The sequence below is a fragment of the Planococcus citri genome, chromosome 2 (genome assembly GCF_950023065.1).
Source record: "Planococcus citri chromosome 2, ihPlaCitr1.1, whole genome shotgun sequence".
NCBI lineage: Eukaryota > Metazoa > Arthropoda > Insecta > Hemiptera > Pseudococcidae > Planococcus > Planococcus citri.
The window spans coordinates 72844278-72869900 of NC_088678.1; the positions used below are offsets into that span (position 1 = coordinate 72844278).

General features: G+C 32.9%; 2 protein-coding genes across 4 annotated transcripts; one reads left to right on the forward strand and one right to left on the reverse strand.

Annotated features, from left to right (window-relative positions):
* Nucleotides 1-292: 292 nt before the first annotated feature.
* Nucleotides 293-9480, reverse strand: ssh (Protein phosphatase Slingshot). 2 transcript variants are annotated; one of them, XM_065352991.1, is made up of 13 exons: nt 9225-9480; nt 9053-9111; nt 8680-8745; nt 8124-8469; nt 7868-8046; nt 7725-7790; nt 7458-7652; nt 7123-7392; nt 6895-7041; nt 6636-6819; nt 6265-6562; nt 5960-6191; nt 293-2749 (listed from the first exon to the last, which is right to left on the reverse strand). In XM_065352991.1, exons 4-13 carry the CDS (start codon nt 8418-8420, stop codon nt 1312-1314), a joined length of 3306 nt encoding a protein of 1101 aa, XP_065209063.1. In that variant the 5' UTR covers nt 8421-8469; nt 8680-8745; nt 9053-9111; nt 9225-9480; the 3' UTR covers nt 293-1311. The 2 variants fall into 2 exon arrangements, with proteins under 2 accessions (XP_065209063.1, XP_065209064.1); XM_065352992.1 differs by lacking the exons at nt 9053-9111; nt 9225-9480 and adding an exon at nt 8878-8952.
* Nucleotides 9481-9719: 239 nt separating this feature from the next.
* Nucleotides 9720-25603, forward strand: su(f) (cleavage stimulation factor subunit su(f)). 2 transcript variants are annotated; one of them, XM_065352994.1, is made up of 15 exons: nt 9721-10202; nt 15445-15636; nt 16992-17024; nt 19867-19964; nt 20043-20196; nt 20276-20509; nt 20588-20779; nt 20849-21037; nt 21117-21218; nt 21308-21452; nt 21561-21630; nt 24255-24351; nt 24445-24533; nt 24619-24941; nt 25030-25603. In XM_065352994.1, the coding sequence occupies exons 1-15, from the start codon at nt 10179-10181 to the stop codon at nt 25266-25268; spliced, it is 2181 nt and encodes a 726-aa protein (XP_065209066.1). In that variant the 5' UTR covers nt 9721-10178; the 3' UTR covers nt 25269-25603. The 2 variants fall into 2 exon arrangements, with proteins under 2 accessions (XP_065209065.1, XP_065209066.1); XM_065352993.1 differs by having other exon boundaries at nt 9720-10202; nt 20588-21037.
* The last annotated feature ends 20 nt before the right edge of the window (nt 25604-25623 follow it).

The window sequence follows — 25623 nt, forward strand, 5'->3', positions numbered from 1 at the left end:
AAAGCAAAAAGCCAGCTTTTTTCTTCACTCCTTCGCGAATATTTTTTCTTTATCAAAAAATTGTCATTCTAAAAAATTTTTAATCTGAACCAAAACAAAGGAATTTGGGATTTTGGAATGGGTCCCCAAAGACAGAAAATCCGAGTTTCAATTTTTTTAAAGCAACATTCCGAATCTACCACAAAATATTTATCGTAAAATCTCCAGCATCCTCTCACCTCCCCCCCACCCCCTACAGTAAGTACTTTTCCGCTCACTTCAAACCATCTCATCGCCATAAAAAAAACTCCACTTCGCAAAAATTTTTTATTGCGTTTTGCAATATAAAGTATGAGAGATACAATAAATAGCGTATGGGCAAACTGTTAATGTTACATAAAATGTAAAAATTCTTTATCCGGAAACACAAAAAAAAATGATGTAAAAGGAGAAAAAAAATATTAGAATACGAAAAAAAAAACGAAAACGAGTTGTTAAGTACGTTAAAAAAATTTACCTATGAGGACACAGAGATACAGAGAGAGATAGAGAGAGGGGAGAAAAAACGCTTATATACATTAAAATAACGAAAAAACGGGTACGTAATGCTATGACTATTTCGATTTGTCTCATTCCGACTCTATATCCAAAAATTTTAAATATTAATCACAAAAATAAAAACTTTATAAACAACACAAAAATAGAAGCAAAAAAAAAAGAAAAAGAAATCGATCACAAAAAAATTATCCAACTTAAAATAACAGAGCATAAAATGAATAGCGTAGGTAAAATAACGAAAGAAAAAAAAATACTAATATAAATATACATAATAGTAAATAACGCTTCGATAAAAATAAAATCAGATCATTCGGTTAAAAAAAAATTATATTGGTGTCAATTTACCGTCACTCTAAAATAAACGAAGTAAAAAAAAAAAAAAAAAATCATCGAAAAATTTCGAGTAAGTCTCTTTTTTGTTTTTTTTAAATAAGTATATGTTAGGTTATATTTTGTAATACTGAGAATTTACGTCAGATTCAATCCACAGGTAACCGTTTCATTTACCTCTTTTTTTTTGTTTTTCGCTTATAAACCCGAATATTTTTTTGGTCAATATTATATATTTAACGGTCATCGATTTGTTTTTTTCGTTTTAAAAATAATAAAAAAACACGTTACGAGAATATTCCTCAATGAGTAATAGTAACGTTCAGTAGAATTTTTCCAATCACCGGAAGTACATAAATTGAGATTCAGAGTAGAGCTAGACGTGTCAACGATGACGACCGAACTGAGAAGATTTGGATCCTCTAGCTAATCGAGTAATATTAATTACATCGTATTATAAACCGGAGGATTCGGACGTTGTTTACAAAAGGTCAACTTCGATAAAGGGTGGGTTTTGCCTTGCTGCAGGATATTCGCTGCTTTCGTGACGGTCGATCTGATTTCATTCGGGTTACCAAATAAGGACTTGACGACGGGCCCGATTACTTTGTGGCCTCTGTTGTACGGTGCAAATACACCGGACGATGGGTTCTTTCCGGCAGCGAACTTGGATTGCGGTAGGTTTATCTCTAGGCTACTTTTTCTCGGCGGAATAGGCGGTTGTCCTTTGACACATTTTTTCTCTTTTGCGCCCTTGGCCACCTCGTACTTGCCGACTAATTTCCTCACCGATAGATCTTCACTGGAAACCGCCGCGGTGGTGGTCTGTGCGCCGGAGGTGTAGTTACGATTTCGGCTATGTTCGATGACCGGTGAACTGGGCAGACTTCGGGCATCTTCGTTATTATTGTCGTCACCCTGCGACGAGTATTTTTTACGTTGTTTGCGAGTCTCGTGCACGTTGCATTTAGCTTCGAATTCCTTCTTTAAATTCAACACTATTCCTTTGCTGCCTTCGTCGTCCGTAGCGGATGTCGTCATATTACCGCCTAGACGACCTGGTCGAGGATTCGTTAACCTTTCCAGCAAATTTGTGCGATGTTTGACCGAAGCACATTGAACCGTGTTGATAACATTCGGGCTGCTGGCATTTTTGGCTAATTCGTTGTCGCTGCTCGAAACAAACCCGCTATCGTCGGCCAGCGAAGATGATTTATCGCCTACTAAACACGAAGAAGGAACACTGTACAAATTAGGAGGACCTGAAAGACACTTTTCATCGCGTCGTCTACCAACGTATTCGCTTTGGTAACACGTATCCGTTGCTGTTGTTGGCGCTATCACGCCGTAAGGAGTATTACTAGTAGTACGAGTATGCGATGGATCCGGTGACGATGGCGTCGGCGGTAGAGCAGATTTCTCGTCCAGTCCGTCGCCGCTACGACGATTCGATAAAGGCGACGGTACGCGAATACTTCGCAGAGCTTCGTTTTTTTTGACTAGATTAACAGCGTTCGACTTGTACGCGGATCGCGACGTAACGCTCGAGGTAGTACCTTGAAATTGAGAAGGTATTTGAAGTATGTACGATGAAGATGTCGATGTCGATGATGACGATGATGATGTTAAAGACGAAGACGACGACGACGTTAACGAGTTCAATAGCGTTGAGTTGTGCGATGATGAAGGTGGAAGCGGTGGCTGTGGGTCGGTGATTTGAGTGGTATTGGTGGTGGTGGCGCTGGAGGCGGAGGCGGCGGCCGCTGCCGATTTCTCAGCGTCCGAGTATCCGTATTCGGACTGATGATAGGTTCGGTTCGAAGTGAGCGTTTGCGACGACGTGATGCTTTCCAGCCTGGCGACGATGTTGTAGCTTTCTTGGCTGTAAAATTACGAATTACGAATTACGAACGTGATTAATATCGGATAATATTTCGGCGGAAAAATAAATAGAACGATATTTGAATTTAAATGACGTTATCGAAATAACCAACAGACACAAGCCGGACTTAGGTATGGCATTTTGAAAAAAATATTTGAATTTTGAGGGATAGGGAAACGCTTAAATTTTTTGTATCCCCAATAAAATTTTCATGCTTTAAAATTTCACAAAATTAGAAAAAATAAATGGAAAAAAGATCAAACATCTGAAACCAGGTGAAAATAAACGTAAAATTTTTCAAGTTTTACAAAAAAAAAAAAAATGAAAAAAAAACCAAGACTTTTTAAGAATGGTGACAAAAAAATCAAGACTTTAGGCAGGAAAATTTCATAACATTCAATCAAATTCGGGAAAGAGGAGGTCGGGTCAAAATCTGTTTGAGTCCTAATTTTTTCATTCTCAAAGTCAGAAAATACAAGAAAAAATGAAAATGAAATTCGAAAGTCTCAAGAAACACGAAATTGTCACTTTTCTAAATGTTTCATGAGGTTGGTAGAAAGGGGGGGGGGGTGGGGAGACTCAAAACTTCCGCAGGGCCAAATTTTTCTATTGAAAAAAAAAAAAAAAACAGAGAAAAATTTTCAGGATTTTTTTCCAACTTTGATGAAATCTAACAAGAGTTTTTTCAATGTTTCGTGGAGAGGGAAGAGGAGGGAATCAGCATTTTTAAATTTTCAGAATGAACTGGAAAAAACAATGAAAAAATCGAAGTTTTAAGCGAATACGGAATACCTAAGTGAAAAGTTGAAAAATTTGATTGAAAAACGAAATTAAAAACAAGACTTTAATAGGATTTTTTTTTTACCAATGTTTATAAAATTCAGCACAATTTCTTTTTTAATGATTCATTGAGGAGGAAGAAGAAAGATCAGCTTTTTTATATTTTCTAAAAGAACCAGAAAAACTGAAAAATTTCACAATTTTATGGGGAATAAAGTTAACTTTAGCCAGACTTTTTGAAAAACACGGGACAAAAAAATGATTCTGTTTTCCAAAAAATAAAAAATTAGAGAAAAATTGAAAAAAAATCAAAGTTTCAATATAGTGAAAAATTTTGAAGCTCGAAAGAAAAATGAAAAAACCCCGAGCAGGATTTTTTTCAATTCGAGCAGAATTTAGCATGAATTTTTTTTTTAACGTAGCCAAAATTTTCCCGTTTTTAAAGTGTTGCCAAATTTGGTAAAATTCATCGATAAGCTTTTATGTTCCAATGAGAGGGAGGGGAGAGTCAAAATTCTTCTATTTTCAGAAAGAACCAGAAAAAAATACTAAAAAAATCAAAATTTCAAGAGGATAAAAACAAAAATTTTGAAAGTTGAGTTAAAAATTTTTAAAAAAAACAAGACTAACAGAACTTTTTGCCAGTTTTTGGCAAAATTCCGCACAAATTTTTTGAAAGTGAAGATACATAGGAGCAAAGGTGGTCGAAACTTTCTTGGGGAACATTTTTTTTCATTTGGGAAAAAACTGAAGCAATAAAAGTTCTGAATTAAGAAAATAAAAATGGAAAATTTCCAAGTTGGATTAAAAAAACAGAAAAGAAAAGAACTCTTTGGCAGATTTTGTTGCCTATTTGGAAGAATTTGGAATTTGGCATATCTATAAAACGATGGGGGGGGGGGGGGTCAGATTTTTTTTTAAATATTCAAAGAAGACCAAAAAAATAAAAACTATAAAAGAAAAATAGAATAATTTTCAAATTTTCAAGTTGGGTTAAAAAATGAAAAAAAAACAAGACTTTTGGATGGATTTCTTGCTAACTTCAGCAAAATTTAGCACGAATTTATTTTTAAATGTTTCATTTGAAGATATAGGGAAAGACAGAGCTTTTTTCCATTTTCAATAAGGATTAGGAGAAAATGAAAAAAAAAAAAAAATGAAAATTGTAATAGAAGTGAAGAATAAAATAAATTGAAAATATATTTAAAAATGAACAAACGAACATTTCGCAGTACTTTCTGTCATCTTCAAGATGATATTGTTCGTTTGGAGGGCGACAGGAGAGAGAGGGAGTGAGAAAAGTAACCGCCAAAATTACAATAGGAAAAAAGAAGGCATTAACAAGATTTTTCGACGATTTTCGCAAAATTTAGCACTATTTTTTGCTAAACTGAAAAAAAATCAAAACGTCAAAAAATAAATTTAAAAAATTCAAAATTTGTTCGAAAAAACAAGACTTTTGCAGAATTTTTGCCAACTTTACCCTTGGGAACGATTTTTTTTTCAAATATTTGAATGGGACAAAAAAAAGGAGGGAAGAAGAATCAAAACTACCCCTTAGTAAATTTTTTCTATTTTTCAAAAGACCTGCAGAGAAATTTTTTTTAAAAATCAAAACCTCAATAGAAGAAGACAACGAAATGGAAAATTTCAAATTTCGATTGAAAAACAGGGAAGAAAAAAAAACTCGGCAAGAATTTTTTCCAATTTTGGCAAAATTCGACACGAAGCTTTAAAAAGTTTCAATGAGGGGAGGAGGGAGGGTCACCGTCAGAAATTATTTCATTTTCAAAGTAGACTAGAAAAAAATCAAAAAATAAACATTTCAAGAGGAACAGAGTGAATGAAAAATTTTAAAATTCGATTGAGAAAATAAAAAAAACAAGTCTTGAAAAACATTTCTCGCCAATTTTGGTTTGAATTTTTTTCATTGATCCAAAGGAGGGATGGAAACTTTTCTATTGTTGATAAAGACCACAAAAAAAATATCAGACATGAAAATTTTGGAAGAAAAAGATAATAAATGAAGAATATTAAAACTCGATTGAAAAATGAAACTAAAACACGACTTCTGCGGATTTTTTTTTTTTAGCAATTTGGCACGAATTTTTGTTCAATGTTTCAATGAGACGAAGGGGCAGGCCAAATTTTTCATTTCTAAAAAAGTACACAAATAATGAAAAAAAATAATAATAAGACTTCAACAGGATTTTTAAACAAATTTTCCAAAATTAAACACGTGAAAGAGAGGAGTTGGAGGAGGGGGGAGGGGTTATGACTTTCTCAAGATAAACGTTTACTTTTCTCTCAATTTTTTTCTCAAGCACGAAGCTTTTAAAATGCTTTGATGAGGGGGCCTAGTAAAAAAAAGGAACACCAGCAGATTTCTTTTTCTAAATACGAAGTTCCCTACGATACCAGACTACTTACTTTTGAGCCGAATACAATTGTACGATTTTATTTTGTGAAACGCTGTAAGCTAATCCATTCTCGCAAGGCATTCGAACATTTAGATTATATCGACTATCAATAGGAGGCAGAGGTGGCGCCGGTGGTATTCTAGGTGGAGACGTACTCAACGACGACACCGACGACGAATGACTGTCAGCCGAGAGTTTACCATTCGCTGTATTCAAATGCTCCAGCGACTGAGACATTGTACCTGCATCGAAGATAATATAATCAATCAGATGACACTTCTTGTACATCAAATAGCTCGAGAGTATTAAATTTACCAGTGCTACTGAAGATTTCAGAGGCGATTAAATTATCCGGTGACCAAGACTTGGGTCTTAACGATAAACGAGCCAATTCGGTACCGGAATAGACTCGTAACATCGAGTATTCGTTTTCAGTTCGATTGACGGTGACTTTTTCACTCTTGTCGACTCGCTCGTCCAAATCATTACTATTCTGTTCTCGTTTCTTTTTATTGTACGCGTGAAAGCGGCTCTTGGTGAAGGTGCTTTTTAAATTAGTCTCGGATTTCGAACGTTGCAGCTTTTCTTTGTTTTTCATCGCGTCCAGCATACCCTAAAATATTCACCCGTCGAATTAATAACGAAAAAAAGCTCAACGTTCACTAATGACCGAACTAGAACCGGACCTGATAAGTTTCAAGCTGACTGATGAAATTCTGATTCGGTTTAATACACGAGCGTTTCTTTCTGACGAATTCGAAGGCTTTTTTGAAATCCCAATTATACGCTTTCATCGCGTACGCAATTACAACGCTGGCTGACCGACTGATGCCCATTTTACAGTGAACCAAAACCTTGGAATTCTCTTTCCTGTAAATCAAACGGTGTTTATCAACAATCTTGTTAATTTAACCAATTAGATACTTCCGGTCAGTTGCGACTTACTTCACTTTAGAAATATATTTAAACGTGTTATCCCAGTGTTTGAGCAGATCGGTGTTATCGTCGTCGTAAACTCGAATATTCAAATAATCGAACGTACCGGGAAAAAAATTATCAATTTCCCGAGTCACGTTTAAAATATAGCATATCCTGCGAAGATAAAAACGAAAACAATTATTTTACGAATAAATAAACCGTCGTAAAAAATGAAACTTGCAGCGAATTGCGTACCGATTTTTATTTAATTCTTCTAAATTAGACGCGTTCCATTCGGAGCCCAAATACACGTGAGGAAATATCTCGGTGGCTTCGTCCATTTGTCCTAAAATAACCAACATTTCTTGATCGATGAACGATTTGAATTCTCGTAAATCCATATCGAGCTGTTCTTCTAATCGCGATCGAATATATTTCGAAGTTACTTCGTCCAAATCGACCGACATCATGATCTCTTTCAACGTGCTTCTGATTACTCGTTCAGTTTCCAAACGTTCGCGAGGTCTAGAACAATACTTCGTTAGTACCTCGTTCCTCGAATAGATTGATTTATCGTAATGAAATCTTACTTAGATCGGAGAGAATCGGGTGAAGGGGGTCTTCTGGATTCGATGTCGTTCATTGTATGCCATTCGTTAATACACGATCTGTCAGATTCGATTCTTTTCTCGTAATACGTGACCCAATCGTGTGTATTTCCTCCTTCGAAATAATTACCCTCTCTGGCTTTGGTACTGACTTTATATAACGTTTGAAGAGCAGACCTACGCAGATAAATTATATCATTAGAATTCAGCATTTGATCGAAATCGTTTCACAAACGTCTCCCAACTCACCACATCGCTTGAACGGATACAGGCTTGAAAATATGCTGTCTGCCACAAACGCTAACACTGAAACCGCTGTAATTGAGCGAAAAACAATCAGTTAAATTCGAGTATTATTTCACAGAAAATGGTCCATGCTTTTAATAACTTACCCATCTCCATCTAGAGTGATTGCAGTATCAGCTAAAACTTTCAGAACTAATCCAACGGTGGTGCTTTTATTGCAATCGATTCCCAATAAGCAACATTCTTCGGTGAGATTACGACCAGGACGACTAACAACTACCAAATATCGAGTACGTCCACTGTACGTACTTTCCAATCTGACAGCCTGTACAAAAAAATGACGAAATCAAATATTAACACGCTAAAAAACATCAAATTGAAAATCAACAAAACACTACCGACCATTTTCAACGTTTCTTCTCGTCTTAATAAACTAAACATCGATTGTAAATGCTGTTGGATGAAACAACTTCCTGAACTCTTCTTATCGGAAGACTGTCTGGGTAACTGTTTATGAGTATCATGTCCCGATAAAGATGAAATATTCGACGACGACGACGAAATCGATGACGAAGAAGACGACGATGAAAAAGACGAACACATTTTACACCGGTGGCAATTGGCTGTCTGGACGATGTCCGTTTGCTGCTGCGAATGTTGAATGGTTGATACCTGTTTCTGACACATTCTTTCTTCCATTGATGGTTGAACCGACGGCCTTTGTTGGCAAAATCGAAAGCCACTAAATCTGTAAACGAGAGCTTTTTTTAACGAGTGTTTTTATCGATACGAGTAGTAATAGAGCGTGACTAATTATCACGAATCGAGCGTATAAGTAAAAACCGCAATTCACTTTCTAAGATATTTAACGAACGAATTACTCGAATATGGCTAAAAATAGAGAGCGGAAATTCGCTTTCGAATACCAATTGCAACACTGCTATAAGGCGATACTTACCAAAAATTAACGTGTTTATTCGCAAGATGATTCATTTCATTTTAATAATACCGGAGGAGGTCGACTCTGTGAAAATAAAAATATTATTAATATCATCAAATCAAAGTAAACGAAGGGTCGAAGAGCAATTATTTGAAAAATTACAAAACGAAATTTGGAAAACACAAAAGTGAGTTGAATTCAAACCCGGAACCTTACTTATCAAATTGTCATTATTCGTGTTTGACATCGCGACAGAAATAATTCAACTAACGATTAATTACGTACGTAGATTTAAATTAAGCTCGCGAAGGAATCTAACCCTATACGTTATCACTTTTAAAATAAATACCGCTCTAAATTTAGAAGTAACACTAATTCACATTTAACCAACCTCTGAACGACCTGAACTCTGGAACTTGACGACTAGTTCATTCAACAACAACATGAGACCTGTAAAAGCACAGTACTCGAATGTAGATTTTCCACAAATTAATGACAATACGATTAAAAATATCTAATGAATCAAAATGCAGATTACGATTATTTAATCTAAAAACACTTACAAGTATTTGTGTACAAATCTGGCCAAGTTCTTTGTAAAGTTGATCACAACGTTGACGTTGGACGAATTTTAAAAGATGGGAGAACTACGCGAGGGTATTTTGAACGCGATAGGCAAAGTGAAGGTGCGATTGTACGTAAATTAATTTTTATAGTGTACTAAAATGTAATTAATTTGCGTAGACAAGAGGATTAAAATTTGCACTTCACAATACCACCATATTGCACTTTCATTTTTATTGTTTTCTTGTTTGATTACATTGTTATGCAACCTGGCATCTTTGATTCAGGCCAGGTGAGAAAAAAAATGTCAAAATGAGAGAAATAGGTAAACACGAATTACCTATTTTTTTCCAAAATCGAAATTTCGATCTGCAAAAACCAACCTATTTTTCACGGTTTTACGTTTACCTTAAAGTGTTTTTATGTAGATCGTATTTTTTTGTTTTTTTTTTCCAAAAACTTGGCAACGCCGCATCGTCATTGAGCTAATTTCCCTCCAACCTTGTAGCAAATCTACAACGAAAATAATTAATGTCGAACGCATTTAACGTAATTTTTAGCAACGCAAAACGATTTAACACTTATTTAAATGTTTATTTTACAGTATTTCACATCTGTACTAATTCCACGATGCATATAAATGCCCGCAGAAGCTCCTAAACCGGGGGCATTTTTCACCGATTCACTCGGCATCACTGGTATTTTGTTTGATGATTGTTTGCGGCGCCTCGAGTTGCGAGCGGAGTCCCTTTTGATACCGAAACTTTAAAAGTTCTAACGGAAAAAGCTGATGGCTTCTTGTGTATCCGCGCTTCGTACATCAAGTTAAATAGCAAATGTGTTACCGCTAATGAAAAAACCGCGTCTTAATTCATGGATTGTTAGCAATTGCGTGTAATTTTCGAGTGAACACATGTACTTGAGTGACTGATAGCCATCGTACAACAATAGCCATGTCAAACTTGAAATCTGGTGTTGTAAGTATCATTATTATTGTTTATTTGTATTAATTGCGTAGATTTGTATACGATTATGCGAGGGCTGTGTGGGTGAATTTGATTCGATGGGCAGATGAGAAGTTACTCGAATGATGCGATCGTCGTCGTCGCCAGTCTCCAATCTCCGGTGTAATTTGAATCATTCTGCTGGCTAAAGAAATACGCCGATGAAATGCTGGGTCTGTTGTAGGCTTCTCGTATGTCTCGATTCATGCGCTTTAATCAGTCACGTTGATTGAAGAATGAAAACGACAGACGTGATTGCATTTTGATTCATTCTGGAGTACTTGTAATACACGAATAGCTTCGATCGTTGTTAAATTTCATGTAAAAGTAGATAGCATTTTAATATTTCGAGTTAACCTTAACAGAATCTAAATTTCCATTCATCTATCGTTGATAACGTTAATGAATTTCTTATCAATTTTTTCTTACTATCGTAAAATATCAACTTTATTTCCTTAATTATTGTTTTCAAATTATTACAACACATTTGTACGCGTATGATGTAATATTACGATGACGTTCGACCGAATATAAAGAAAAAAATACTGAAAAATTGGCCATTTTTCGCGAATCTCGCCTCGATATGGAATTGTTTACCTCCGATCTAACGCCACTCTCACGTTTGTATGTTCCAGGCGGAAATTCGCGCGATAAAATGCTAAATTACTAAATTTTAATCTAAAAAATCGATCATGTTGTTTCGTTCAAACGAATACGATTCGAATGTCGGACCGTTCTGCCAAGAACTATACGATAAAAGTTGCAAAATACATTATCGCATCGCCGGTCGTAACGACATACTCGAATTAAACGTGAAAATATCGCTAATCGCGCGAACAGACGCTGTGGCCAGCGATAAACTACTCAAGATCGCCATCACCGACGATAAAAATCCACTATTCCTGTACACAACCGAAGTAGACTCGCAGATATACTCGAAACTCAAACAGAAACTCGATCTGGTCATCGATTTCGTCAAGTTCCCCGATTACTTGGTCAACCTATTGGAACAATGCATCAGCGACGATACATCTTCGTTCAGAGTCGTCCTCGAAGAAGTCTCCGTCGATCCTTGCAATATCGTCGAAGGCAGATGCATCCTGTTGCGAATCAAAGACGTTAATCGATTCCAAGAACTCACATTGGTCGCTTTACACGTCGTAGCCGGATCCGAAACCGAAATCAACGCTTTGATGGCTCGAAATATCATCGCACTAAAGAATCAAATCGAATCGATGCAGATCAAATGCAGAAATTCCGAAGATCGATGCTCGAAAGCCGATCAAACGATTAAAATGAAACATTACGAAATGGAACAACTCAAGAACGATACCGATGAGAAGATTCGTTCGAATAGGCTAAAATCCGAAGAAGAAATCGCCTCGCTCAAACGTAAATGCGAATCGATCCAGCTCGAGTGCGACTCTAGGATTCGTAAAGCTTTGAGCAATCAAGAAGAAATCCATAAAACCAATATCTCCAGCCTGGAAAACACCGTCGATAGGCTCAAAGCTGAACTATCCGCTTTGAAAACCACCAACGCCAGATTAGAAGCCGAATTAGTCGAGCGGAACGAAAGACTCGAGAAATTCCACAACGATATGAAAATCTTACAAGATGAAATACTCAGAGCTGAGAATAGAATAGGCAGACTCGAAACCGAATCCAAGGAAAAGAATAACTTCATCGTAGGCATCAAACAAAAATACACGCAGCTGGAGAAAGAACGAGACGATAAAGATAAACTGATACGTAAACTAAACTCTTCCCTAGAGGTGGCCGAATCGAGTAAAAATTACCTCAAGAACGCCCTCAAAGAGAAATTCGACGGTTTAGAGAAAAAAGAACGAGACTTTACCAACTTATCCAAGGATCTGGCCAAAGCCAACGAAATCATCGCCAAGATGAACAAAGAAATGAATAACCTGAAACATAAACTCGCCGAAAGAACCGCAACCATGGTTGATTTACAGAAAACCTTAGACGAGTTGAAACTGAGAACAGCTCAAGCTGAAAGCTCTGTCAAAGAAATGGATAATAAAGTCAAACAATTAGAAGAAGAAAACATCAAACTGAAAGATGATCTGAATCAGACTCGTGATTGTGTCGCCGAAAAAGAAGAACTAATCAAGAAAAACGAAAGGATTATCGGATGGTTGAATGATATCGTTGGTAAACAAGGTGCCAGCGAAAGGCCCAACTCGAGCAGTTCGAAATCCTCCGGTGATTCCACATGCGGTAAATTAGCCTCTACAGGGTTCTCGAAAAGGTTCGCCAACGGAACCAGCGCCGGAAATGATACGAGAGCGACTTTACTACATCAGAAAAAAAACAACGTGACTAAAACCAAGCCTGATTTTAGAACGTATTAATTTGTCCCTTTTTGACGAATGGACTGAAATGTTATTTGCTCAATTTACTGGGTTTTATTCGAACCCTCTCTCTACCTTTCATATCTTCCTTATCGCTCTCCATTTTATTATTTTTAATTTTAATTTTTTTCTTTCTTTATCGATGAAATAAATTTTAAAGTAATTTTTACGCTTATTTTTTACGATATATTTTAATCGTCCAACGTTGAATTTTTTTATACGTATTTTACTACTTTTGATAGTGATTTTTTTCTAAGTATTCTTTCAATATTTTAAATATACGATATTATTTTATGTAGCGTTAGAATGCTTTCTACTTTGAAATGAAATAGCACTTTTGGAGTACTTATGGACTATTTGGAGTTTTGGTTGAATTTTTGATAGAAAAGGGTTTTTTCGTGTGATTAATTAGGCGAGGTATCGAAGAAGAATTAGGAGGAGCTGAGAAATGTTCATCACTGATCAGTTGAGAAAACAGAAAATTAGAAACTTGGATTTTTTTAGAAAAAACATTATGCCTGAGAATTTTTCTCCCTAAAAATACATATTTTTTTAAATAATAAAACTTGAAAAAAGAAAAATTTTTCACCAAAACTAACATGATTTTTTTTGAAAAAAAAAATAGAAATTTCTTTGATTTTTTTTGGAAAAAAATAGAATTCAAAAAAAATTGAAATTTTTTGAAATGAATTGTTTTTTTGGAAACGGTTGAGACTGGAAAGTTGAAAATTCTGAAAATTGAACAGATCATTTTAAAAAATGTATATTTTTGATAAAAATGAAAAATTTCATTTTTTTCAATAAGAATGAAATTTTTTGAAAAAAAAAATTGAAAAAAAGAAAGATTTTTTTGAAATGAATTGGTTTTTTTTGGAAACCTGTGAGGCTAGAAAAGTTGAAAATTCTGAAAATTGAACAGATCATTTGAAAAAATGTATTATTTTCATTTTTTTTCAATAAAAATGAAAATTTTTGAAAAAAACGATTTTTTTGAAATGAATGTTTTTTTTGGAAACGGTTGAGACTAGAAAGTTGAAAAATTGTAAAAATTTAACAGATCATTTGAAAAACTGTATTATTTTTGATAAAAATCAAAAATTTCATTTTTTAAAATGAAAATGAAAATTTTTTGTGAAATGAATGTTTTTTTTTTGGAAACGGTTGAGACTAGAAAGTTGAAAAATTCTAAAAATTGAACAGATCATTTGAAAAAATGTATTTTTTTGATAAAAATCAAAAATTTCATTTTTTGTAATAAGAATGAAAATTTTTTGAAAAAAAAATTGAAAAAAAGATAGATTTTTTTGAAATGAATGGTTTTTTTAGAAACTTGTGAGGCTAGAAAGGTTGAAAATTCTGGAAATTGAACAGATCATTTGAAAAACTGTATTATTTTCATTTTTTTTCAATAAAAATGAAAATTTTTGAAAAAAACGATTTTTTTGAAATGAATGGTTTTTTTGGAAACGGTTGAGACTAGAAAGTTGAAAAATTCTAAAAATTGAACAGATCATTTGAAAAAATGTATTATTTTTGATAAAAATCAAAAATTTCATTTTTTAAAATAAAAATGAAAATTTTTTTGAAATGAATGGTTTTTTTTGGAAACGGTTGAGACTAGAAAGTTGAAAAATTCTAAAAATTGAACAGATCATTTGAAAAAATGTATTTTTTTTGATAAAAATCAAAAATTTCATTTTTTATAATAAGAATGAAAATTTTTTTGAAAAAAAAAATTGAAAAAAAAATAGATTTTTTTGAAATGAATGGTTTTTTTAGAAACTTGTGAGGCTAGAAAAGTTGAAAATTCTGAAAATTGAACAGATCATTTGAAAAAATGTATTATTTTCATTTTTTTTTCAATAAAAATGAAAATTTTTGAAAAAAACGATTTTTTTGAAATGAATGTTTTTTTTGGAAACGGTTGAGACTAGAAAGTTGAAAAATTCTAAAAATTGAACAGATCATTTGAAAAAATGTATTTTTTTGATAAAAATCAAAAATGTTATTTTTTATAATAAGAATGAAAATTTTTTTGAAAAAAAAAATTGAAAAAAAGATAGATTTTTTTGAAATGAATGGTTTTTTTTTAGAAACTTGTGAGGCTAGAAAAGTTGAAAATTGTGAAAATTGAACAGATCATTTTGAAAAAAATGTGTCACTTTTGATAAAAATCAAAAATTTTATTTTTTCAATAGGAATGAAAATTTAAAAAAAAAGAAAAAATATTTTTGTTGAAATGAATGGTTTTTTTGGAAACATGTGAGGCCAGGAAAGTTTAAAATTCTGAAAATGAGAAAGATCATATTTGAATTCATCATTTTTGATGAAAATCTTGTACTTTTGCGATGACAGCGAACAGAAGTGAAGAAATTATCGGTATTTTGCTTCTTGAAACCGATGAAATAGTTTCAAGAAAATCATTAAAATACTGCCAAAAGTAAGTATTGGGCTTATGGAAGTGCCCTTATGAGAAAAAGAACAGATCGACACCCAATAAATTGTATTTGTAGTAAATTGAAGCAAATTATTGATTTATGAGGTGCAAATATTTCAAAATTAAAGGAAAATGACAAAAGTTTTGATAATTTTTGAAAAAATGAGAGCTTATGAAATTCAAAAATTATTTCATCATTTTCTTTCTTCGACGATGAGCGACTTTGTGACGTATTTTTGATCTTGAGAGCATCAAAGGTCACGAAAAAATTTCACCAAAGACCTCTTATCACTACGAATGGAACCCTCGCATAATCTACGTGTATTTTTTTCAATTTCTTAGCGTTATGGAACTGAATTTTGCACAAAAACACTCTCTATATCGTATTTCTCTCTTTCTGTTCCAGGTTTGGGGTAGCGAGAAGTTGGAAAAAGCCGAAGATGCCATCTTGGAGAATAAATGGGACATGGAAGCATGGGGCTTGCTGATCAGAGAAGCCCAAAACCGATTCATCCAAGACGTACGTTCCTTCTTCGAGAAACTAATCTCCGTATTCCCCACATCCGGCCGATACTGGAAGATGTATATTGAAATGGAGGTATTAGTCAATTGCACATGATATACTTATTTTTTCACCCTTTTTTAAAGAAAAATTTTGGGTACCCATCTAGTCAATTTTTTTTTTTTTACCTACTTATACCATATATACGAAGTACTGTCAGTATTAATTATATACGATTTATAATGAGATTTTTTTTTTCATTGTTGTTACCATGAACAAGTTAATAAAGACGTTTTAGTCGTTTTATTTTTTCTACGACGACGTAAAAAAAATAAATTGAAAAATTTTTCGTAGTATTTTTTTTCTTTTCGTTTGCAAGATTTTTTTCCTCACTCGATTGTTCGTCTAATTTCGGCATCATTGTCCTCCTAGGATCTTGAATAACATCTACGATGTCGATGTGTGCATGGTTTAAATTCCTTCTTCGACCGAGTGTTTTTCATCTTGATTAGTCGTGGCAATGGCATTGTCATTGGACAGGTGCCATCATTGTGCTGCTGAGTGCAAATAACGTGTAAATTCGTGTGTTGTTGAGAGAGGTTTACGATGTAGTACGAAAGGGATTTTTCATCGTGGAATTAATTCAGTTTGTGTATTTCTATCAGGGTTTTATCGATTAGAAAATGTGTTCTTGCAGGAGATGGGAGAGGTTCTTGATAGATTGGTGTTGTTTTTTTTTAAAACCAAAATGTGAGAAATGAACGAGTAATATCATAATAAAAATAAATCAGAGTGGATCAGTTCATTTTAGCATATTTTACAGTCAAGTTTCGAATGAGTGATTGAAAATACTTATTTTTCCAAAATGAATATCTCAGAGTTGAAATAATCCGCATTCCTATTCCCTTTTCTCTTTCTTCTATTTCGTTCCAATTTTCTCCTTTTATATAATTTTTTTCATGTTTTATTTTTCTTATGTAACCAATGAAATATTAAAAAATTCAACGTGTTGTTTATTATTTTATTTTCTAAACCTGAAAACATGATGATTTTTTTCTCATTTCAAAAAAATGAATGTAATATTTTGATTTATCTTGTTCATTATGTGTTCATATTTTTTTTTCATGCTTTGAAAATGAAAATAAATTCATTTTTTCCATTTTCATCGATGTTTTGTTTTTTTTTCTCTCTCTCGTATTCCGTTCTCTAGAAAATTGAAAAAATGAATAAAACTGTAGAAAAAAAAGGTTGTTATTATTTATTTGAATTTCTCTCTCTCTATATATATACCTACTTGAGTATTTAATGACAGTGCTTCGCAATATAAGTGTAATTGTTGATGGATCTCGTAGTTGAATGTGCAGATGAAATATTTAATTTGAAAACGATATTTTTAGGAATTTATTTCTATGTGTTTCCTAGTTGTAATATTTGTCGTAACTTTTTTTCAGATGAGAGGTCGAAATTTCGAGAAAGTTGAGCAGGTATGTTGATTTTTAATCGCATGTGCATTTTTTTCTCCAGGATTTTAATGGAATTTTATTCGAAATGAAGGAAATATACGTCTGATTTTCGATATGATTAATTCACAGAGTGAAATTATTTATGAAATGGGTGCTTGAAAGTTGAAATAGTGTCAAAATAGGTCGAAAATTTCCAAAGCATCCTCGTGAAATTCAGCATTTGAAATGATATTTTAAAAAAAATTGAAAGCTGTATTTGAAAAATACCAGTAAATACTCTTATTGCCATAAGAAGGGGCAAGGAAGGACTAGAAAGTAGAATCGTCCAAAAAACACATCTAGGGTACCCTCTGAATGCACATATTGTCAAATTTCAGGCTCCTCAGTCAATTTGCAGTGTTCTGGTTGTACTGCTTATCTTGTTTTTGTCCTTTCTGTCCTACTCTTAATCTGTTTTTTTTGTTGCTGAAATTGACAAAAAAAAAGTCTTACTTTATTACCATTTTTTAAATCAAACCTTGAAATTCTCCATCAGAAGTTACTTTTTTCAATTCTCCTCCCTCCCTCCCTCCCTCCACTTCTCAAAAATTGCAAGATTTTTAAAAATGTTCTTTTAAAGATCTTGTTTATTTGACACCCTTGAAAAAAATAAAAAATCCCTCCGTCCTCTTCACCACCCCCCCCCTTAATTTAGTTACTTATGCACCTGAAACATAAAAAATGTCTTACTCGTACTTTGAAATATATTTGGAAAGTGTCCTGCTTTTTTTAAATTTTTTTTCATTTTAATAAACTTTTAAACTTTTCTAATTTTTGTTCTTTTCTGCATTCAGAAATTTTAATAGAAAAATTCATTTTTTCAAAGATGAGAATTATTTGACAAAACCTAAAAATTTCAGGTATTTTTGAATTTTTTCTCTAATATCTTTTCAAGTTATAAAAAAAAAATGGGGAAAAAATTCCAACTTGAATATTTTAAACACCTTCCTGAAGGTCCTGCTTCTGTCTTTTTTTCGTGTTGTCTTGCTTTCTAGACACTTTCTGCTTTATTCTATTTTTTAATCATCAAAATTTTACATTTTTTGATTTTATTTTCTTCTTTGTTCGATATTTTCATTTTTTATAAGTTTTTTTTCTCAAGTTACGTGACAAAAAATTTCTACCCCTTCTCTTTCCCTTCCCAAAAATGGAAAATTTTGGAAATTCGTTCTGATTTTCTAATTTTTTTCTCTGTCTAAACAAACTTTGAACTTTTCATTGGTTGAAAACTAAAAATTTCAGAATTTTATTTGAAAAAATGGCCTCTTGAGAATTCTACGTTTTCATGTTGTCCCCCTTATCGAACACCCTGTGCTTTTTCTGATTTTTGTATTATTGAAATTTTCCATTCAAGTGGGTTTTTATTTTTCCTTTTAGAGTTTTGATTCTTACAAATTTTTTTCTCAAGTAAGGAGTTCTAGGGCAGACCTCAGATAAAATTTCACTTTCCCTCTAAAAATTCTTTCTTCTCTATTTTTATATTTTCCATTCACAGTGTTATTTTCTTTTGAAATTTTTCAAGTTTTTTTTCTTTTTTTCGTGATATGCTTGAGTGAAATTGAGAGACAAAACTGTTATCACCCCCCCCCCTTTAAAAAAAGATGGAAAAATTTGAAAATCAAATACCTACCTGTTTTTTATTTGAAAGAAGTCCAGACTCCAGACTGAAATTTTTCATTTATTCTCTCTTGCTTTTGGATGAATTTTGAAAAATTTCAAGACTGTCTACCAATAGGTCATCAAAGTCATCAAACAAAAATTAACCAAATATTCTCAAAATTGAATTACAATTTTTAGCACGAAATTTCAGTGTTGAAACCTCGTTTTCCAAAAATGTTTCGTTTTTTTTTACCACAGAAGTTGTGAATTTTCATTTTTTGTCAAAATTGGCCGCCAACTCCTCCTACTTTTTTTCAATTTTGCGATCAAATTTTAGAATTTTTAATTTTTTTTTCTTTGAAAATTTTAATTTTTTAAAAAATTGTTTCTTTTTTAAATGGAAACATTTTGACTTGAATAAAATTTGATCCTTCCTCCCCGTCCCCCTTCCTCCCCCTCCTCCTCACATTGAAGCATTTGAAAAAATATTCTGCCGAAAGTCTTGTCTTTTAAGTATGGTTTTTAGGGCACTTTCAAATGATCCATGCCAAATTTCAGACTTCCTAGTAGATATGGAGGGGATGGGAGTGACACAAAATTTTTCAAGTTCAAAAAACACAAAAAATTTGAATTTTTCTTCCACCTCTCTCTTGGGATTGTTTTTGGACGTCGATTTTTGGATGTACGTGTTTACACAACGTTTTGTTTGCTTTTAATTGTACCCAAGTTGGCATTTTTAAAATCATTTTTACCCCTCCCCTCCTCGAAAATTTATACCCTCGTTCGTGAAATTTTGACTCCCCATGTCATTTCCATTCAAATCTCTCAAATCCAACGCCCAAATCAAGCCTAAATACGAAATTGGAAGAATCAGATAATGGCTCAGAATATGGCAGAAGCATTTCATGTAGCTTTTGGAGGTGGAAACGTCTGTCTCAAAATTTTTATTTCGCAAGAAGGAGATATTGAAGTCAACCAAATATGAGATAATGTCGAAAGAAATGCTGATTATTTGAAAATTCGTCTAAAAACACATTTTTTGGAGTGAAAGAGGAGGGGGGGAGGGGAAGGGCAACTTTTGCTCAAAGTTGTTCGTGTAATTTTTCAAATCATTACTTGTGCTGTTTTGTTGGATTTTTCTTTTTCGAAAATCAGTTTAAATCCTATTTTTTTCATCCCTCCCTTCTTTCCTTTTGAAAGCTTATGATTTCATTTTTTTTTACAGCTTTTTCAACGTTGTCTAATGAAAGTTTTGTATATCGATTTATGGAAACTCTACGTAGCCTATGTGAAAGAAACCAAATCGCTGTTGCCAACCTACAAGTACGCAAATCCACTTTATTATCTCGACTAATCCGAATATTTTACTTATGATTAATTTTTTATTTTAATTGTCCGCAGAGAAAAAATGGCCCAAGCTTACGATTTCGCCATCGATAAAATAGGTCTAGATATCATGTCGTTTACGATTTGGAACGATTACGTGACGTTTTTGAAAAGCGTAGAAGCTATCGGATCATATGCCGAGAATCAGAAAATTACTGCTATTCGAAAGGTTACACTGAATAGCTCAATTTTGGGGAAATTTTCTTATATTTTGAGGTACATATATTAATTGGAGCTGATTGTTTCAGGTTTACCAAAGGGCAGTTATTACACCGATGTTGAACATCGAAACTTTGTGGAAAGATTACCTAGCTTATGAGCAAGCCATTAATCCGATTATTGCTGAGAAAATGCTGATGGAACGTAGCAAAGACTACATGAATGCTCGTCGAGTGGCTAAAGAGTTGGAAATTATTATTAGAGGGTTGAGTAAGAATTATCCTAGTATTCCTCCTACCGGTAGTGCCGAAGAAGCTAAACAAGTAAGATAATTGTTGTAAAAAATTTTTTGAATTAATTTTATCGTAGATTTTAATGGGTTTTTTTCAATTTTCAAACAGGTCGAGTTATGGAAAAAGTACATCTCGTGGGAGAAAAGCAATCCTTTACATTCAGAAGACACGTCCCTTGTTACCAAAAGAGTCATGTTTGCGTTTGAGCAATGCCTGCTTTGTATGGGTCATCATCCGGATTTCTGGTACGAAGCTGCCCAGTTCTTAGATCAAAGTGCTAAGACGCTCACCGAAAAAGGGGTAAATATTGCGAACATGAATTACGTTCTTTTTTTGAAAACAGATTTTATAAAATTGTTATTTTTCCAGGATATAACTGCCGCTAAATTATTCACCGAAGAAGCCGAAGCCATGTTTGAGCGAGCTATTGCTATTCTAAAGCAAAATATGCTGCTGCATTTCGCCTACGCTGATTTCGAAGAGAGTCACTTGAAGTACGATAAAGTTCATCAGATTTATAACGATTATTTGGATCAGAAACAAATCGATCCTACTTTGGTGAGTATCAAATTTACGAGTCGGACTTGGATGTGAATTTATTCGAACGATGTATTAATTATAAATTGTCGTTTTACAGGCTTATATTCAGTATATGAAGTTCGCTCGGAGAGCCGAAGGTATTAAATCTGCCAGAGCTATATTTAAACGTGCCAGAGAAGATACCAGAGCGAAATATCAAGTAAGATGATCGCGAATTTCTCGAAACAAGAGTTTGAGCGAATAACTGAATAATGTACGATTGTCTTTTTTTTTCTTTTTCAATGATAGGTGTTCGTGGCTGCAGCGTTAATGGAATATTATTGTAGTAAAGATAAGAATATTGCGTTTCGAATATTTGAACTCGGTTTGAAGAAGTTTTCGAATTGTCCAGAATATGTGATATGTTATATCGATTATTTATCTCATTTGAACGGTATGTAGTAGGTCTAATGTGATTTTGAAATGTTTGAATTTCGATTTCGAGTAGTTTTTTTTTGGTCTGAGAGACTGATGGGTTTAATTTTTGCGAATTTGTTTGCAGAGGATAATAATACGAGAGTGTTGTTTGAACGAATTTTATCGTCCGGTGGTTTGGAACCAGCTCAGTCAGTGTAAGTAAAATTTACTACGAACGTGTGCCTATCAAGATATACATAAGCTCGAAGAAGAAATTTGTGATTTGATTCCTGTGTAAAATTTTGCTTTTTTGTTACAATTGTGTAAAGTTTTCCTTTTTCGTTGAAGTATAAACAATTTTTTTTTCCGAAATTGCAAAAAAGCTCTGATTTTTTTCTTAAATTAAATTGCGAGAAATGTTGAATTTTTGCCAAAATTGCAGAAAATACACTGCTTTTTCACTGAATTTCCTAAAAATATTATTTTCCAGCACAATCTAAAAAAAAAATCATGCCTTTTTTTTCAAAAATTCATTGGTATTTTTTTCAAGTTCTTTTATCAAGTCTGACCGAATATTTCAATTTAATTGGTCTACTTTAAATATTGGAAATTGAGCTTTTTTTTAAAAAAAAAAAATTCTGACTTGATGTTTAAAACGTTTTTTAAAGAGAAGGCTACACCCATTTTTTCAAATTTTTTTGCAAAAAAAGCTTCCGATTTTTTTTAAATTAAAATTTCAAAAAAATGCCACTTTTTACTACAATTGCAAAAAAGTTCTGATTTTTAGTTTTTGAAAAAATCTTTCTGTTTTTCCAAAATTGCAAAAAAAATCGTTATTTTTTGTCTAACAGCAAAAATCTCACTTTTTGACACAATTGTAAAAATAATTCCTGCTTTTTCGTCAAATTGCAAAAAATCCTGCTTTATTGTTGGAGGTGTAAAAAGTCCTAATTTTTCGTCAATAAATTGCAGAAATCTTATTTTTGCACAAAATTGCAAAAAAAAATCGTTTTTTTTTGGTCAAACTTCAAAAATTTCACTTTTTGCCACAATTGTAAAAAAAAAAACTCTTTCTTTTTCGTCAAATTGCAAAAAATCTTGCTTATTGTCAAAGTTGTAAAATTTTTTTTACAAAATTGCAAAAAATCTTGCTGCATATTTATCATAATTGTAACAAAAAATGTCTTGATTTTTGGTCAGATTGCAAGAAACTACATTTTAGCCAAAATTGCAAAAAGTCGTGTTTTTCATCACAATTATAGAATGGTCTTGCTTTTTGTCAAATTTAAAAAATCCTGCCCTGCTGTATTGTCCACAGTTTGTAAAAAAAAGTCCCTTATTTTTTTTTTTCAGATTGCCAAAATATTGCTTCTTGGACAAAATTGCAAGAAATTACTGTTTTTTTCGCTAAAAATTGAAATTATTTTGACTTTTTGGCAAAATTGCAAAAAAAAGTCATTTTTTGTCATGCAAAAAATCTTGCTTTTTTCAAAATTGTTGAACGAATTTTCCTTTTAAACCAAATTGCAGAAATTCTTGTTTTTTGCCCCAGTTTATAAAAAAGTCCTGCTTTTTCGTCAAATTACAAAAAACTATTTTTTTTTTACCAAAATTGCATTTTTTTTTAAATTTTTGAAAAGAAGTCTTGTTTTTTTTTTTGCTAAAAACTTTGTAAAAACTAAAAGTTGCCAAAAAAGACACCTGCTTTTTAAAAATCAAAAATCTTGCTTTTTATCACGATTTCAAAAAAAAAGTTCTGCTTTTTCATTAAATTGCAAGAAATTCTGCTTTTGTGCTTTATTGACCAAATAATTTTTAAAAGACCTTTTTTTCCGCCAAATTGCAAAAATCTTGCATTTTTTACAAAATTGCAAAAGATTGTTACTTTTGTTTTGTACCAAAATTTTGAAATAAATTTGCTTTTTTGTAAAACTGCAAAAAAAGCTCGATTTTTTTGTCATGTTGCAAAAAATATGTTCCCTAATTCTTTTCATCAAAATTGCAAAAAATCTTGTTTTTCGCCACTATTTTAAAAAAAGTCTTCCTGCTAGTTCGTCAGATCGCAAATAAGTAAATTTTTTTTTGTCAAATTGCAAAGAAACTTTTTTTTTCAAAATTGCAAAATATTTTGCTTTTTTCCCAATGTTGCCAAAAAAAATGTTTATTGCGGAAAAAAATTCCTGAATTATGGTCAAAATAACAAACATCTTGCTTTTTACAAAAATTGCAAAAAAATTTTAAAAGTTTTTATTTTTGAAAAAAATCTTGATTTTGGTCAAAATTGCTAAAAAGATTCAGCTTTTTCGTCAAATTATAAAAATTGCGAAAAACATTTTTTTGTCACGTACAAATTTTGCTTGCAAAAGGGTTTTTTGTTTTTTTGACCAAATCACAAAAAAAATCCTCCTTTTTTTTGCTAATTTGCAAAAAAATTTCGCTTTGTGCCAAAATTGCAAAAAAAAAGTCTGAACAGAAATTTTGCGGTTTTTTTTTACCAAAATCGCTAAAAAAAAGTGCTGCTTTTTGTCAAAAAAAAATGCAAGAAATGTTGCTTCTCGACACAATTTATTTTTTATTTTTTTTGCTAAAATTGCAAGGTTTTGAAATAACTGAGGCAAGTCTGAGGAATCGTCTACTAATAATAGCAGATTACCTACTTGATTAATTTTTGGGGTGAAAATTGATTACCCCCCCCCCTCCTCTCGCTAGCTTTAATAATTATATAATCAGATTGGAATCGAATCTGAATTTTTTTCTTCACTTTTCTTCCTCGCTTTATTCGCTGCTCGTTCAATAAATTAATATGTTACTGATTTTATTTTATTCCTTTTGTTTGCAGTGAAATTTGGAACAGGTTTCTAGAATTCGAGTCAAATATTGGCGACTTACCGAGTATTTTGAAAGTCGAAAAACGTCGAAGTTCTGTTCTAGAAAAGGTAAAAAAAATAAAAATTTGTATTCTAAATAGGTACCTACTTATTCAATGTAAATATTTTAAAAATGAAAACTAACATCGATTTGAATTTCAGATCGCCGAATTCGAAGGCAAAGAAACCGCTCAAATAGTCGACAGATACCGTTTCCTCGATCTCTACCCATGTACCCATACCGAATTGAAGTAAGTATTACTCCCTTCCCCATAAGCCCTTCTTACCCTTCCAAAACCCAATAAATTACTAATTCGTGCCCTCAAATCTTCACAGGTCAATAGGATACAACGTAGTCAGTAAAACCGTTGCAAAATCTATTCATTCGACGTCATCTGCTCCCAATCCAGACGTCGTAGATGATACGGATCAACAGCAAACGCATCTACCTAAACCGGATATCAATCAAATGATCCCGTATAAACCTAAAATCAACGCTTTCCCGGGAGAACATCCTATACCTGGTGGTTCGTTCCCTCCTCCACCGACTGCCTCGCATTTAATGACAATTTTACCACCACCGGATTGTTTCAATGGTCCTTTCGTAGGCGTTGATTCGCTGATTAACTTGTTCAATAAGATGAACCTGCCTGATCGACGTAAGGATCATATCTCCAAGATTAAGAAAAATACAATTTATTATAAATAGGTAGCTATTTTTACACTCGTGTGTTTTTGTAATTACAGCTCCGGCACCTAAAGGAGATCACGGATACGACGCCAGACTATTCGAATTCGCCAGCTCGGTGCATTACGTAGACAACGAGGATAGTTTCAATAACACCAATGCAAACACCAATAATAGAGTCAAGAAGAGGAAATTCGGTCCTGGAGGCATTCAACTAGACGAAAGCGACGAAGAAGATTACTTCAGTCCTCCTATCAACGATATCTACAGATTGAGGCAGCAGAAGAAAGTCAAGTAGGATGCTAATTCGTCTTCGCTGTCTCGCTGCTGCAAAACCTTTAGAATAATTATGCTATACCTATATTTTTTCGTATGTTGTATTTGTACCGTACGTGTGTTGTGTGTTGTTTTTTTTCTTTCCCCATTCTCCTTTATGGTGTATTTAGTTGATAGTTATCGCAAGTGTCGAAAGATGATGCATTTTTACTACGATTTATTCTCCATTTTTCATGTATAAAGACTCTTTTTGTTTTATTTGTATTGGAATTCGTCGATTTTTTTGTCCCTCTGAGTTGTTTGTATATATTTACTATTACAAAGTATACACAGTAAAATCAATGATTTTAGACGAAATCGAGTTTTTATTAACACTG